The sequence below is a fragment of the Mytilus galloprovincialis genome, chromosome 1, assembly GCF_965363235.1.
Source record: "Mytilus galloprovincialis chromosome 1, xbMytGall1.hap1.1, whole genome shotgun sequence".
In the NCBI taxonomy this organism is placed as follows: domain Eukaryota; kingdom Metazoa; phylum Mollusca; class Bivalvia; order Mytilida; family Mytilidae; genus Mytilus; species Mytilus galloprovincialis.
In genome coordinates this window covers 105583634-105600451 of record NC_134838.1, presented here as the reverse complement: position 1 = coordinate 105600451, position 16818 = coordinate 105583634, and the positions used below count along the sequence as shown (strand labels likewise).

At 35.2% G+C, this 16818-nt stretch overlaps 1 protein-coding gene across 5 annotated transcripts in view; it reads left to right on the top strand.

Annotated features, from left to right (window-relative positions):
* Positions 1-5935: 5935 nt before the first annotated feature.
* LOC143048823 (uncharacterized) overlaps positions 5936-16818 on the top strand; it is a 49413-nt gene continuing 38530 nt past the window's right edge. For 4 of the 5 annotated variants that reach the window (XM_076222714.1, XM_076222696.1, XM_076222709.1 and 1 more), the window contains exons 1-4: positions 5936-6147; positions 12370-12472; positions 15076-15152; positions 16348-16482. In XM_076222714.1, coding sequence (XP_076078829.1) covers positions 6034-6147; positions 12370-12472; positions 15076-15152; positions 16348-16482 — 429 coding nt within the window. In that variant the 5' untranslated portion in view covers positions 5936-6033. The remainder of the gene's footprint in view (positions 6148-12369; positions 12473-15075; positions 15153-16347; positions 16483-16818) is intronic. The other variant, XM_076222720.1, reaches the window with a different exon arrangement.

Genomic DNA, 16818 nt, shown 5'->3' with positions numbered 1-16818 from the left:
GATTCATATTTGAGAATAAGGATAAACAATCTATGCCGGAAAATCTTAAACATACAATATGTCTTGCCGTAGCATTACAAGCTTTTCACAAAGCTGAAAGAAAATAAGACACTGACAGAGGTTATATTAATGCCCCAAGACACTGAAACAAATGAGTCGTCCGAAAAAAATGACAAAAAAGATGGAAGACTTTTCAACAAAATTTGAATCCCTCCTAAAAGACGTTGATAATTGTAAAAGCGATATGACCAGGAAAGGCTCCGATTCCCAATTACTTGGATGGAAAGATAAGATACAGTGCTACAGTTGTGGAAGATTTGGACATTTTATAAATGAATGTAGAGCTCATAAGAGGCAATATAATGGAAACAGTGGTAGAGGAAACAGAACAGTGCGTTCTTTACACTACAACAGCAGTCGACACAGGCGAGTGGAAAGAAGAAAAAATGACGTGGGAGCAGATGCCTCAAATATGGAAGCCGGTGCGTACGTTGACGTCACACTTCATAATCAATCTACAGTTTTTAATAGACAATGGTGCCACGGTAACTTCAGTTTCGTACGTTTTGTTTTACAGAATACAGAAAAGGGAACGCTCAGACCATAAACCAATAACCCAAGTCCTTATTTCGAAAAATGGAACAGAGCTGAGCGTAGCTGGTAACGGAAAATTCTGTATAAATACTGGACAAGAAAAGTTTATAGTTGAAGCTTTGGTTACCGATCTATCTATTGAAGGGATATTTGATTTGGATTTTATGAAAAGGAATGTTTGCAAAAGATATTTACAACAGGAAACCCTTCAGTGTAAAAGTAACACATATCTTATGGCGTTTTCTGGCAATTTTCAGCCGCTGAAGATATCAGTATACGACCAGAAATATAAGCTTTTCGCTACAATCATTAACGACTATGATACTTCAACCAGTAAACTGCAGATAGGCAATACTGAATCATGCAATCTTGAAGTTTGTAAAAAGGGACAACGCTTTACTGGAAAAGACCCTAGTTGAAGCACGAGAACATGTGCCAATTAGATTGCTCAATGTTTCAAACAATGTTACAACAATACGAACCGGAACCACTGTTGGAGAAGTAAGTCCAGTGCACTAGCAAAGAGCACAAACATCAAAAACTGGACAACGAACTGCAGAAGCTGGTCAATGAAACGAGTTCTCATTTGTCTGAGAGCAGAGATAACAAGTTACTAACTGTTTACAGCAATACAAGTCGCTTTTTGCGCTGTCCGATAACCATCTAGGATGTTCTAGTATCGTACACCATCGAATAAATACCGGAACGAATTGTCCTGTCAAACAACCACCTCTGCGGACACCGATAGCCATGCGCGAAGAAATTCACAAATATATTGACAATATGTTAGAACGAGAAATGATCAAGCCGTCTAAAGGGCCATGGTGATCAGGGATCGTACTTGTTTAAAAGAAAGACGGGTTGACTCGTTTCTGTGTAGATTATCGTCGAATCAATTACCTTACGGTAAAAGACGCGTATCCGTTACCTCGAATAGACGATTCATCGGAGCATCTAGCTGGTAACAAGCTGGTAGCTAGCTGGTTCTCAACTTAAGACTTTTGGTCAGGTGATTAGCAATTACAGGTAGAAGTAAGTGGCCGGCCTAAAGAAAACTGCGTTCGCGACACGACATGACCTCTTCCAATGTCGTCAAATGCAATTTGGGCTCGCATGTGCTCTTGCAACGTTTTAGCGATTGGGGGAAAGAGTTATTGCTGGAGTTCTGTGGAACATTTGGTTGGTGTATTTGAATGATATAATTGTAGAGATGTTAACCTATTTGCGACAAGTTTTTGATCGATAGATTAACGCTGGGTTAAAGTAAAAACCCAAAAAGTATTCGTTGTTCGCTAAATCAGTGCCCCTCCTTGGACATGTAATTAAAGTTAACTGAGGATGGTGTGGCGACGGATCCACAAAAGGCGGATGTGATTAAACAATGATCAGAACCGAAAGATGTAAGCGAGTTGCGCTCTTTTCTCGGTCTGTGTGAAAAATACCGGTATAGAAGATACATTGACAATTTTGCATGCATTTCAAAATGTCTCCACAAATAGGGGGGATAGGAGGGGTCCTGATCCCGAAATCCCGGGCTTGAAAAAACGAAATCCCGAAATCCCGGGCTTAAAACAACAAAATCGCGAGGTCCCGAAATTCGCAAAAAAAGAATTCTCGGATCCCGAAAGGGTCAATCCCGAAATCCCGAGTTTAAAAACACCCGATCCCGGAGTCCCGATAAAGGTCCTATCCCCCTCACAAATTAACAGAAAATGGTTCAAAAAACCTGTGGACACAGGAGTGTCAAGGTGCGTTTCAGACATTAAAAACCAAGCTCCTCGAGGCCCAATACTCTCTTATCCAGGTTTTTCAAAACCTTTCATACTCGAAACGGATGCAAGTCAGTCTGCAATTGGACCAGGAAATAGACGGAAAATAAAAGGTCCGGGAGCCGTACACTTTTGAATATTGCGTCACTCGGAAAGAGTTGCCGGCGTCGTTAATTTTGTTAAAAAAAATGGCATTTTATGTATGGAAGAACGTTTGTGGTTAATACTTAACATATCTCTCTGCAGTGGTTAATGAACTTCGACAGCTAGCGAGGTGGTTGGAAGTCCTTAGTTCGTATAATATGAAAATTAAGTACCGACCTGGAAATCAGCACAGAAATGCTGAATTCCTTGTAAACAATGTGGCTTTGAAACGACTTGGAGAAGAAACTACGAGTTATTGTTTTAAAGCAACCACCTCTTATAGAGGTGAATGAAGCAGATACCTGTATAAATGATAGGATTATTGAAAACAAGACGCTGTTGGTGCTACAATAAGAAGATGAAAACATCTCCTTAAGACTTAGGCATTAAACGACAAGAACCCTCTTTTCAAAGAAATTGGGAATGTGACTATGCAGATAAGAGTTTATGGTCGCAATACAAAACCTTGAAAGTTAATAATGGTTAATTTTGCAAAGAGCAAAGTACAAGAGGCACACTCCGCGTCTTCGTACCCATGAAGGAAAGGTGTGCCATTCTACAGCAATGTAATGACAATAAGACATCAGAACATCTTGGAATTAGAGAAATATTTGGAAGATTGAAATACAGGTTTTATTGACCTGGAATGATCAATGTGGTGTTCTACATAACAGATGCGAGACCTGTGTATTAAAGAAGGAATGCCCACATAAACGAAAATAGCCCATATGCAGATTAAAAGGTCAGGCTACCCTGTGGAAAGGATAGCCATCGACATTTAAGGCATGTTGCCAAAATCAACCAGCGAAAATAAGTACATACTAATAATACTAGAAGGTGATTAATACATGAAAATGGACGGAACGCTTTCCCATTGAGAACATGGAAACATCGACGGTTGCAAATATCTACGTAACGAAAATTATTTGCAGATTTTTTGTACCAACAATGATTCATTTCGATCAAGGAAGACAGTTTGAGAGTGAGCTATTCTCTGAAATGTGTTATCTTCTCCAAATTAGCAAAACCAGTACAACACCATATCATCCACAGTTCGATGGTTTGGTTGAGATGTTTAACAGTATGCTAGTCAAAGTGCTAAGTGCGTACGTTCATGAGCATCATACCAACTGGGATCAGCATCTACCCTATGTGATGATGGCCTGCAGAACAGCTGTACACGAAACAACCGGGTGCACTCCAAACCATATGACGATGAGAAGAGAAGTGGCTACTCTTGTTGATATTATGTACGAACTGTCACGGGTAGTGAAGTCCATTCCGGCTAATAAATGGGTATTGAAGTTACAGGGGAGAAGGGAAGATGCCAACCGGTTTGTACAGAACCATGTTAACAGAGAAATGTTTCAGCAGACGCAATATAATGACAAACATTTAAGTTGGAATAATTTTAATTAAAATGACAAAGTGTTTATTTTCTTTCCTGTTCGTAAGCTTTGGCAATCCCTTAAGTTTACACGTTATTGGTAGAGTCCCTTTAAAGTGTTAAAGCAATACTCAGATGTAACCTAGTTAATTGTGGCAGAAAGGTCGACATTAGACATTCACGTTGATCGCATGATGCAATGCATGGATCAACGTTAATTAGGTGAACTATTGCGTTTACAAGTGCTCGAACAATCAAATCAGGTATAATTTCTAAGTGACATTTGTCCGTATGCTACCAGCAGGAAAAAAAACCGACTTTATGAGGCATCAGAGACGAAGACATCCACAATCATTATAGAGGACAGAGACAGTGAATTTCGATTCAAACACCGGAGACCCTACCAGCAGTACTCGGATAACCAGAGAAGGCTAAGACAAGTAAAACAAGCACCTTTGTGATAGCATGAAGTTCGCTCATCCAAGGATGAGTGGTCAGGAAGAGCACTTCTCTTCTATCAGTGGCCCATTCCTCAAGAAAGAGGCCACTAGACACCTTGATAAGTTGTTTGGGACCACAGAAGATAACGTCCAAGAAATCCACATTTCAGCAAAGACGCTGTCATCCACACTGCAACTATTGTGGCACCTCCTTTGGCCAGCTTCTTGGTTCCAAAGGTGGTTGAAACTGACTCGGATGACTTTTCAATGTCAAACCGTACACTGTTGTTGATCTCGTCCTCATCAGTGGATGTAGACTGTAGTACAACAACTACAACAGGATTCTGGAAGCATTCCAATACCAGAACAGATTGTTAGGCCAGTTGCAACTTCTTGGTTGATGCTGGTAGAGAGAAGAATCGTGAGACGATACAAGAAAACGGCGAAGATGTCGTAGAAACGGAATTATGGAGAGGGTGAATGGGTCAGTTGATGTAATTAACATGCAAATATCACAGCCAGGTAGGCTTGACAGGACCATACAGTAATTAGTCAGGATACAAATTTATATACTAGTAGCTTTGTTTAAAGTGAGACTTATATACAAGTTCTTTGAATGTTCGCGAGGTATCGGACAATACAGATATTTTAGTTACTTGTTGCTTGAGAAATATTTCCAAGAAGTATGAAAACTTTTGTGTTTTAATTGTTCATATATTATTCCCTGGCAATTTTTACACAAGTTGTTTATGTTTTTTAACTTTAAAAATCTTCTCAAATGAAACTTGTATAAATTTTGTATTTAATTTCCTTGTACGTGAAGAAACAGCTGGCACTATGACTAAAATGGGACATATGGGTAAAATGCTTTTATTTGCTTTCGAAGAAAATATGACAGATACAATGAACATTTAGATAGCATTTTGAAGCCACTTATTAATATATATTGAAAAGCAAAAATAATCATTGATGAAAGATTTATGCCATAAAAATAACAGAGTCTTGAAAGCCTCTTGTTTATTTTGATATTAGTTTTTCGTGGTTGAACTTTATGTAAATGATTTATAAAAGCTTATATAATACAGAGGCGGATTTAGAGGGGGGCCAGGAGGCCCGGCCCCCCCCCCCCCCTTTTTGGGAAAAAATTTGGTTGCTTATATAGGGAATCATTGAAGCGTGACTGGAGCGGGCCCCCTCTTAGGTCAGTCAGTGGGCCCCCACTTATGAAAATTTCTGGATCCGCCACTGTAATATTCGCTTAATATTTTAACTGCTATATTTGTTTATATATGCTTATCCATACTATTTTACAACGACAGTGGAAAATAAAAGAGAAGTTCAAGAAAATATTCGTTCATATCGTTCTGGGACTTTTATACTGTTGTCCCATTAGTACTGGTATAATAGTCCCAGTTCATATGCAGGGGTGTATAAAGAGTAAATTAATGAAATTAGGAAATAAAAAATAGCATATAAAGTTTGCTCTTAATCCTTTTACAATTCTGGACAATTATAGTTTAATTCTTCCAAATTTTTAAAAGACTCATATGAGTCCTTCTGTAGAAAAACAAAACAGGTTCACGATAATCACGTGACAATCTTCAATGTATAAGCTTCCTTGTTGACAAAGATATATAGAACGTCCGGTTTTGAAAAGCCACTTGAAGGAAATGTTTTTGGCTTACGTTTTTCTATAAAGATGGTGGATCGAACTGAACAGCTCCACAGAGCTCTCAACAAGTTTATTTATCATGTTGAGCGAATGTCAAATGAAGACGACCCGTCGGGCAATGGATTTCACAGAGAATACAGGGTAGGGTTTTGTCTTTCAAATTCTTGTGTATACAGATCTATACACATAAGATCATTAAATATAAACAACACAAAAAAAAATATAATTTATTGGACTTGAATGAAATTACGAAAGTTGATAAGACCTACAAAATGTTGTAAATGAACTTTTTCAGTGCTTGGACTTTTACCTGTAAAAAGTCGGAGTTATCCCCCCTGATTGTTATATTGCCCTGGGCTAAAATTCCTTCACCCTCACTCATGTTTTTTTGTTGTGTATTCATTTAACCTAATTACAATTATAATAAAAATAAATTTTAAACTTCAGTACATAAACACTGAGACTACTATAACTAGTGTGATAGTCTTAGATAAACAACAGGAAACAAGACTTATTAGTTTTATTATCTTTTATGTTAACAATGTTACTATATTAACTGCAAAAAATAAAGTCATTATTTACCTTCATTGTACTAAACATGTTAGTTAAAAAAGGCCAGATAATTATATTTGGTAAGGTATGACTGCCAATGAGACAGTGTCCTGACTTTGGTCAAGCACATATATATAAGATGATGGGGTTGTCCATGTTTGTGAGCACTCAACTTTCTCCTTTACATGGGACTATGGTGTTACAAAACATGGGACTATGGCGTAACAAAACATATTACAAAACATGGGACTATGGCGTTATAAAACATGGGACTATGGTGTTACAAAATATGGGACTATGGCGTTACAAAACATGGGACTATGCTGAGAATAAACTTTATCCCCTAGTATATTTCTAGGATTTTCATTACGTGCATCGTTACAAAACCAATAGCCCTAGGTGTTGCTAACCCATATACCCAGACGTTGCTATCTATTAACCCAGGGGATGTCGCACACCATTTCCTTAGTTCAATGGTTGTTTCTTGTGAAATAAAGAAATCTGTATTATCCATGATGTCTGTAATTAAATATTTAATCCACAAACAATTTGATCTTATAATGTGAATCATTTGCACTCATTTAAGTGAATGCATCACTTGGCTGCCACATTGTCGATGAATGGGTCTACTGACCTAGCTATGCAAATGAACAACGTTGACGTCATACCGTCTATGATGTTACTCTCACAACATTGAAAGCCAAATTCAACCCATTCCAGTTTCTCTGTCTCCAAATTAAAAACATCTTATATTTGAATACCTGTAGGTTTCTTCCAAAGTAGTAACTTACACCATATTAAAAAATATGTCAAATTCCCAAATTTCAATAAAAGGTTTTTAGGAAATGAAAAAAAAACTTGCTTTCGTGTAACTCTTGGTGGTCAAATTTTTCAAAAAATTGCAAGATTTGGACTAAGACTGGGATGAATTCGTTATCTAAGATCATATATATGTAGATATGGATATTTTAACACCCTTCAGTACCCTTTGCCTCAGGGTGTACTTGGATACTTATATGGGTGTTAAAATATCCATATCTATGGATATGAACATACATAACTTATAGTGAACATCAGTTCAACAGTTGGAAAGGGCTTAACTTGGTAGATTGATTTAAAGCAAACAAGCTAAATTGTAATTAAGACATTTTGGTACATGTATTGATATTTGATCTTTAGTAGTCTTTGATAATTACTTGTCAGCTTTTTTAGTGCTTAACCTTAAGGTAGGCTTGGTTATCGAATGACCACATACATGTAATGCACAAGCCAATTGGTACATAGTAGGTGTTGTTACTGTCAGTACAATATTCTGTTTTTATGTGGCTAAGTGAGTGATGTAGGGTCATTAGAACATCTGTTTAACTAGATGGACCAAAAAACCCTTTGTTTACAATTTTACTTTACTTTTTCCATAGTTTTTCTAAAAATGAAGAACATGAGTCCAGTTGTTGACATTGCTGTCATTTGCCACAATGGTTTTAATGTTATGATTTGTTTTACACCTCACTATTAAATGGCCTTTGACACTTTACCAAAGGGTTTTCGATAAAGAGTGGAGGATCCATAAATTTTCATTAGGGGCCCACTGACTGCCTTAGAGGGGACCTGCTCCAGTCATGCGTCAGTGTTTCCAGAAATAATCAACTGAATTTTTCACACAATAGGGGGCTCCTTGGAAAACCTTCTAAATCTGCCTGTGATTAACACAACTTCATGTACTTTAACATGGTCAAAGGATTCTTAGGTAAACTTGGTCCAGATCATCTGTTGTCACTATGAACATTTTTCAATAAAAACTTGGTTAAAGAAAATTTTGATAAAGTAGTCTTTGTTCAAGTCATTGGTTGCCACTATCAAAGTTTTTCGACAAAAAATTGGTCAAAGAAAAATCTGGACTGTGATTGGAAAATTCCCATCAGACAAGATTGTTTTCCATCCAAGTCAATAAAACTGACTTTGCCTGTATACACTTAATATCTTTTTGTCCATAAAATTTTGACTTCAAATAAAAAATGTCTGACACTGCAAAGGAAAAGTGGGTGTTGTATGACGTTCACAGGTCAAGTATTGCAGATTCCAAAATATCATTTGGTTGCTATCTCCATGTACTTCATACTTCATACCTCTTTATATTCTCTCACAAAACATTGCGTTTGTTTAATGTTTTGACCTTGTCTCTGTTTCAGTGAGGGGCCTCGGTGGCCGAGTGGTCTAAGTAGTTAGTACTGTAATCACTAGCCAGTCCACACTGAGGTTGTGAGTTCGAACCCTGCTCCTGTGAGTGCACTCGACTCTAATCTTAACTGACTAGGATTGTCAGTTTCCCTATCCAAAGTCGGTGGTTTTTTCCAGGTACTCTTGATTCTTCCACCGATAAAAACTGGCCGCCATGAAGTAGCCTAAATGTGGTGCTTAAAAAAACACCAAAAATTAAATCAAATCAAATCTGTTTCAATGACATTTGTTGTCCTCAAAAAGGAAGGTTGGAATTGAGTTTTGTGGTTATGGTCCAAACAATTAGTGAATTAAAGGATTTTCTAGTTTCTGGACAACTTGATAATAAGTCTATGGATTACTATGAAATTGTAGCAGAAGGTTACATATATCAAAAACAAAAGGGTGGGATTGATTTTGGGGATTATGACCTTACTGTTTTGGAAATAAGGGTAAAAAACAATACTTTTCTAATAAATTTTATTACCAGTTACAATGGTGTTTAAATCTTGAATTCTTGGGGTTCTTGATACATGTATACTGAATCTAACCATGTAAAGTAGATTTTGTATTTTTGATTTTGGGCCACGTTTTCAAATTGGTCCACATTGGAGTTCCAAGAGTCCAAAATTTGTTTTTTGATTTCATAAAAAAATTAATTATTGGGGTTCTTTGATATGCTGAATCTGGAAATCTAACCATGTTTTCAAATTTAAGATTTTAAAAGACCATAAAGGGTATATATGTCCAATTTAAAATTTTCATATGCTTTATGTGTTGGAAACCTTTAATGTGTCAAATACATGTATTTAATTACAAACTGAATTCAGAGACATATTGAGCTTGAATGTAGTGTCAATACTTCCTGAAACTTTAGGGTTCAACCACTGCGATCAGTCGTATCAAACCGTTCCAGGCTGAGCATTTTGTCATTCATTATACATAATTACTAATCTTATTAAAACATTACTGATCAAAGGTTTTTTCGTAGTTTTTGCCCTACAATAACATTACATAACTTCTGTAAAGGACATATCTATTGAAATTTAATTAATTGTTAAATGTGTGAACACAGCCTTGAACAGGTTTTGTATTTAAATGGCTTATTTTATTCATCTGTTATTGCCTTTAATAGTGATAGTGATCTTCATGAAAGGCTAATGTATTCAGTTTAGTTTTCTTTCCTGTAATGGCATTATATCTATCTTTTCCTGTCTATACAATGTACATTCTATTAGAATAGTACTCTATGATGATCCTACATAGGTTAATTGATGCTTCATAAGTATGGATATTTAAGTTAAATAATTTTATTTTACAAACTAATTGTATAGTCATTTTCCCTAAATGTACGTCAAAGCTTACATCAAACAAAACATAAACAAAACTAGAAAGAAAATGACATCTTTGTTTATGTAATGTGTTTTAAACAAAGGTCAACGAACTGTTTTTAAGGTCCTACTAGTGTTCAAGCTTAACATGTTTCATCGCTTACATACTTAAGACATATTGATCAGACACCAGTCTTACAGCTTAGAAAGAATATCAAAAGTCCTATTGACCCTGACCCCTTCAGGTAGATTTCTTCTTAGTCAGAATTGTATCTTCACCTAAATGATCTATGAAAAAAAAAGAATAAAGAAAAAAAGCAAAAAAAAAGACCTAGACTGTGGAGGCTTTGTATTTGATTATTACCCATAATTCCATAGTTAAAGAAACATTTGAACTTTGAAAAAGATAATTGTACTTTTTTTCTGATTATTTAATGATATGATCAGATATGTTTGACCATACTTGTTCTTATCAGTATGGTTTAAGAAACGGTCATTTTTTTGTGTAAAATTTAAATGTGTTTCAGATTTGGCTTGAAAGACTATTTGAGCTGTTCTGCCACCACTTGGCATCTGTCACATGATCTGTCGTCATCTTGTCATCTTCGGTGTCTGTAAACTTCCACATTTTCATCTTCTATAAATCAAAGTTACAAGTTTTTAACACTACTGACATATTTAATGATGTTTGGAAATTCCTTTACAAACAATCCTCAGTTGGTTTCAATCTGACTAAAATCATGACTGCAATATGCAATATTTGAAACTGGTCGGCAAATTTAAAAAATCTTCCCCTTTAAATTTCAAGGTGAAATGTTTTGAAACTTGATTAATTGATGATTGCAGGGAATACTGCACATAATTTTCTTAAAATCCCCTTTTATACTTCATTTCCATCATCTTCTATGAAACTGTTTGGCCAAATTTTAATCACACTTGGTAGGAATCAAATGAGCAATTTGTATGTTATCTTATTAATTTTCTCAAAGATTAAAATTAATATGAAAAACATGTAGATTTATTCTTCCCACATCACCACATATGCAGTCATGTTTTATTTTTTTTATCATTATTTAAATCCTAGGGTCACAAAACTAGTCTGAAGATTACTTCTGTAAATACAAAATGTAAATGGTAAAATTTCACTTTTAAATCTAAATATAAAAAAGTATATTTGGATAAAAGTTCACCTTTGTAATTTACAAGGAAAATTTATTATCACTTAACGTACACTTCTGGAGATACTTTGCCGATAATTTCAATTTATTGTAGGATCATATACTGGTACTCTATACACTGCATTTGAATGAAATTTGTGTGTGAAATAATTGTATATTTATTGTCCTTGCACATTCTCAGCACACTTAGATTATAACTAAAAGCCTGTACTTGGTATCTTATGTCACAACAGGCTTTTACATTACACTTTTAACTGTCTCAGATATTTTTAATATAGATCACTAGATTATGAATTTTACTGAGTTTCAAAAAATTCAATGTGCATTTAAATTTAATAATTGAAAATGAAATCTGTTCATTTCCTCAGTAACTTCCTGTTAATAAGTTGGGAGTTACCCCTGCATTGTTTTTTAATAACTATTTCCCAGAGACATGCTCTTCAATGATCGAAGTGTCTTGAGACAACATGTGACTAAATTATTTGTATGACTAAGATATTTTCATTATTCATCAAATTTAATTAAGATATATTACTGCCTAAGAAGCATCTGTATTATAATATGATTTTACATATAATTGCTGTGGAATGATAGATAAATTGTTGTATGGATAAAATACATTTCATCTTAATTTGTAAATATGGTCATAATGTACGATATGGTTGATATTGATTCATTTATTTTTGTTTGGTCAATAAAGTTACAAAAAGAAGCATTCAATTCTTAAGTGAAGTTACAGCTATGGAATGTAGTTACAGTAATGTTGTGTCTGTATCAATTTAGGTCAACTCTTGTTTGTGGTCATTTTTCTCCATCTTAACTCATTCTACCTTCTTTGTTCATGATATACATTTAACTTGGAAGAAGCCAATGTATGTATATGGCTAAAACTAAAATTGCATTTTAGTCTTAAGTGACAACAACACAGTAATAAATGCACACAATAATATCTGAATTTACAGTACTGTGATTTGCAAATTGTTCTTTTGAGTTACCAAAGAAACATAGTATAACATTTTTATTATAAATGAATAACTCTAACCAATGATTTCCTCTTTATACTGATCATAAATTATACATTACAGGAACTAAGAGATTTAGCCATTAAAAATAGAGACACAGTAGCTGCTACACATGGAAGGATCCCACACAATATCAGGAAAAACAGATATAAAGATATTGTACCTTGTAAGTATTAGTTATCCTCTTTACTACAAGGATCTGACCATCCCAGACCCTCATGGGTGGTCAAGGTTACCACACAATATCAGGAAAAACAGATATAAAGATATTGTACCTTGTAAGTATTAGTTATCCTCTTTACTACAAGGATCTGACCATCCCAGACCCTCATGGGTGGTCAAGGTTACCACACAATATCAGGAAAAACAGATATAAAGATATTGTACCTTGTAAGTATTAGTTATCCTCTTTACTACAAGGATCTGACCGTCCCAGACCCTCATGGGTGGTCAAGGTTACCACACAATATCAGGAAAAACAGATATAAAGATATTGTACCTTGTAAGTATTAGTTATCCTCTTTACTACAAGGATCTGACCATCCCAGACCCTCATGGGTGGTCAAGGTTACCACACAATATCAGGAAAAACAGATATAAAGATATTGTACCTTGTAAGTATTAGTTATCCTCTTTACTACAAGGATCTGACCATCCCAGACCCTCATGGGTGGTCAAGGTTACCACACAATAACAGAAAAAAACAGATATAAAGATATTGTACCTTGTAAGTATTGGTTATCCTCTTTACTACAATGATCTGACTGTCCAAGACCCTCATGGGTGGTCGAGGTTACCACACAATAACAGGAAAAAACAGATATAAAGATAGTGTACCTTGTAAGTATTGGTTATCCTCTTTACTACAAGGATCTGCTCGTCCCAGACCCTCATGGGTGGTCGAGGTTACCACACAGTATCAGGAAAAACAGATATAAAGATATTGTACCTTGTAAGTATTAGTTATCCTCTTTACTACAAGGATCTGACCCTCCCAGACCCTCATGGTTGGTGGAGGTTACAACATGAAAAACAGATATAAAGATATTGTACCTTGTAAGTATTTGTTATCCTCTTTACTACAAGAATCTGACCCTCCCTGACATTTATGGGTGGTCTAGGTTACCACACAATATCAGGAAAAACAGATATAAAGAAATTGTACCTTTTAAGTATTGGTAATCCTCTTTACTACAAGGATCTGACCGTCCCAGACCCTCATGGGTGGTCAAGGTTACCACACAATTTCAGGAATAACAGATATAAAGATATTGTACCTTGTAAGTATTGGTTATCCTCTTTACAAGAAGGATCTGACCGTCCCAGACCCTCATGGTTGGTCGAGGTTACCACACAATATCAGGAAAAACAGATATAAAGATATTGTACCTTGTAAGTATTGGTTATCCTCTTTACTACAAGGATCTGACCGTCCCTGACATTTATGGGCGGTTGAGGTTACCACACAATATCAGGAAAAACAGATATAAAGATATTTGACCTTGTAAGTATTGGTTATCCTCTTTACTACAAGGATCTGACCGTCCCAGGCCCGCATGGGTGGTCAAGGTTACCACAAAATATCAGGAAAAACAGATATAAAGATATTTGACCTTGTAAGTATTGGTTATCCTCTTTACTACAAGGATCTGACCCTCCCAGACCCGCATGGGTGGTCTAGGTTATCACAAAATATCAGGAAAAACAGATATAAAGATATTTGACCTTGTAAGTATTGGTTATCCTCTTTACTACAAGGATCTGACCCTCCCAGACCCGCATGGGTGGTCAAGGTTACCACACAATATCAGGAAAAACAGATATAAAGATATTGTACCTTGTAAGTATTGGTTATCCTCTTTACTACAAGGATCTGACCGTCCCAGGCCCGCATGGGTGGTCAAGGTTACCACACAATATCAGGAAAAACAGATATAAAGATATTGTGCTCTAAGTATTGGTTATCCTCTTTACTACAAGGATCTGAGTGTCCCAGACCCTCATGGGTGGTCTAGGTTATCACACAATATCAGGAAAAACAGATATAAAGATATTTGACCTTGTAAGTATTGGTTATCCTCTTTACTACAAGGATCTGACCCTCCCAGACCCTCATGGGTGGTCAAGGTTACCACACAATATCAGGAAAAACAGATATAAAGATATTGTACCTTGTAAGTATTGGTTATCCTCTTTACTACAAGGATCTGACCGTCCCAGGCCCGCATGGGTGGTCAAGGTTACCACACAATATCAGGATAAACAGATAAAAAGATATTGTACCATGTAATTATTGGTTATCCTCTTTACTACAAGGATCTGAGTGTCCCAGACCCTCATGGGTGGCTGAGGTGCCTAGTAAATATTGGTTCTTGTCATTACTACATGGTTCTGACTTTCCAAGACCTTTATGGGTGGTCGAGGTTTATTAAACCACCTCTAGTAGTAGTATTACAAGGATTAAAGACAATTGTTTTAACTTCAATAGATTACAATAATGTTGGAGTTGTGGTTTGTTTGAAAAAGAATACAGATATGGGAATTTGCAAGATGAAGCTGCCTGAAAAAATTGGGGCCTCAGTATTATCAAAGTTTTATCAAAGATTTGAGTTATTTCCCAAAAGAGTTTAAAATACCAAGTACTGGTACTTATATCTGTGGTTTACCACAGGAAACAAATGTAAATTGAAAAATGAGAATATATGTTTTGTTTGTTGTTGAGAATTACATTTGTAAATTAACAGATATCTTAATATTTTTTTATTTAAGTTGATGATACAAGGGTTACATTAAGAGAAATACCAGGAGTACAAGGATCAGACTACATCAATGCTAATTATGTACTGGTAGGTTTTAACATCAATGCTAATTATGTACTGGTAGGTTTTAACATCAATGCTAATTGTGTACTGGTAGGTTTTAACATCAATGCTAATTATGTACTGGTAGGTTTTTTACATCAATGCTAATTATGTACTGGTAGGTTTTAACATCAATGCTTATTATGTACTGGTAGGTTTTAACATCAATGCTAATTATGTACTTGTAGGTTTTAACATCAATGCTTATTATGTACTGGTAGGTTTTAACATCAATGCTTATTATGTATTGGTAGGTTTTAACATGGAAAATAGTCCTATCAAGGATTTTTCATTTGATCATTACATAAACCTTGAATTTGGAATAATTTTGAATTGTGGAAAATCGATAAAAAATGTACGATGAAAACTAAACTTACTAAGAAGTAGCCATGCGCAGATTAATTTTACTTACACTGATAATTCAGCAAGAACTACCGAACCCCCTTAAGCATTACACGCATGGCTTACCCTCCAAAACTGGGTTAATTTTCATTATAGGTTTCTAATCAATTTTTTAGAATTCAAAATTATCCAGATTCAAATAATTCCTTGTTTAGAGACTAAATGTTTGTTGAATTTGTATATACGAAAGTCATGTTTTAACAGGAATACAACTTTTCCTCAATTTGGGAAAGTTTATAATCACAAAAACAAATGAATTCATAGTTTATGAGCAAATTACATGTAGGTAGATATACATGAAACTATAACTTTTCATAATATACAGGGAAATAAACCTATCAAAGGAACAATACTTTTCATTGTAAAAGTCAGGGTTAAGTTACAGTAGATAATTTAGAATAGGTCAAAATAATCATGCACAATATCTGTAATAGTTTCCATTCTAAATAAATTTAAAAGATTATATTGAAAATTGGAAAATGAACACATTATGAATGGACAAAGATGTGTACTGTCAAATAAAACTAAATAAAAACAAATATTTTGTAACTTCATTGAAGTGGATTAATGAGCTGCACATTATCTTTTATTTGCAGTATATTTAAATGTAGTTGTCAATCTGATATTTAGATTTATTTATTTCAACAACCCTCCATACCGTGGGTTTCACTTTTTAGCTGTGTTGGTTCAGCTGTTAACAATTCATTATAAGCAGGACAAAATGTTTATGAGATGAGACCATACAATATTTTTTTTTTCTTTTAACATTGTTTTTTAGGATGCCCATAAAAGGGAAGGCTACATTGCCTCTCAAGGACCACTACCTCATACCTTGGAGGATTTTTGGAGGATGATAGACGAACAAAAAGTTAAGGTTGTTATGATGGCATGTAGAGAGGTAGAGGCTGGAAAGGTAAGGGTCAGCAGGACTGTTTTTATTAATCTCCACAATTTTGCCTGTAACACACATTTTCTCACTTCTACATCTGGATATTACTTTGTGTGTAAAAATATTTGTCTTTTAACACACTTATTTGATTCACACTTGTTGACTGATTTTGTTCCATGAAAAACAGCTTATTAACTACATTAAGTTAACACTACTCTAATCAATAATTAGATAAGCAATTTTTAAAGTGGGTCTCATTTGGGTCTAAGCATGACATGGGATTGGCCTAATTTTTTTCAGCATGACATGTGAAAGTCGAATAATTACGTGTTAAAACAGGAAACAAAGTCCAGCGAGACA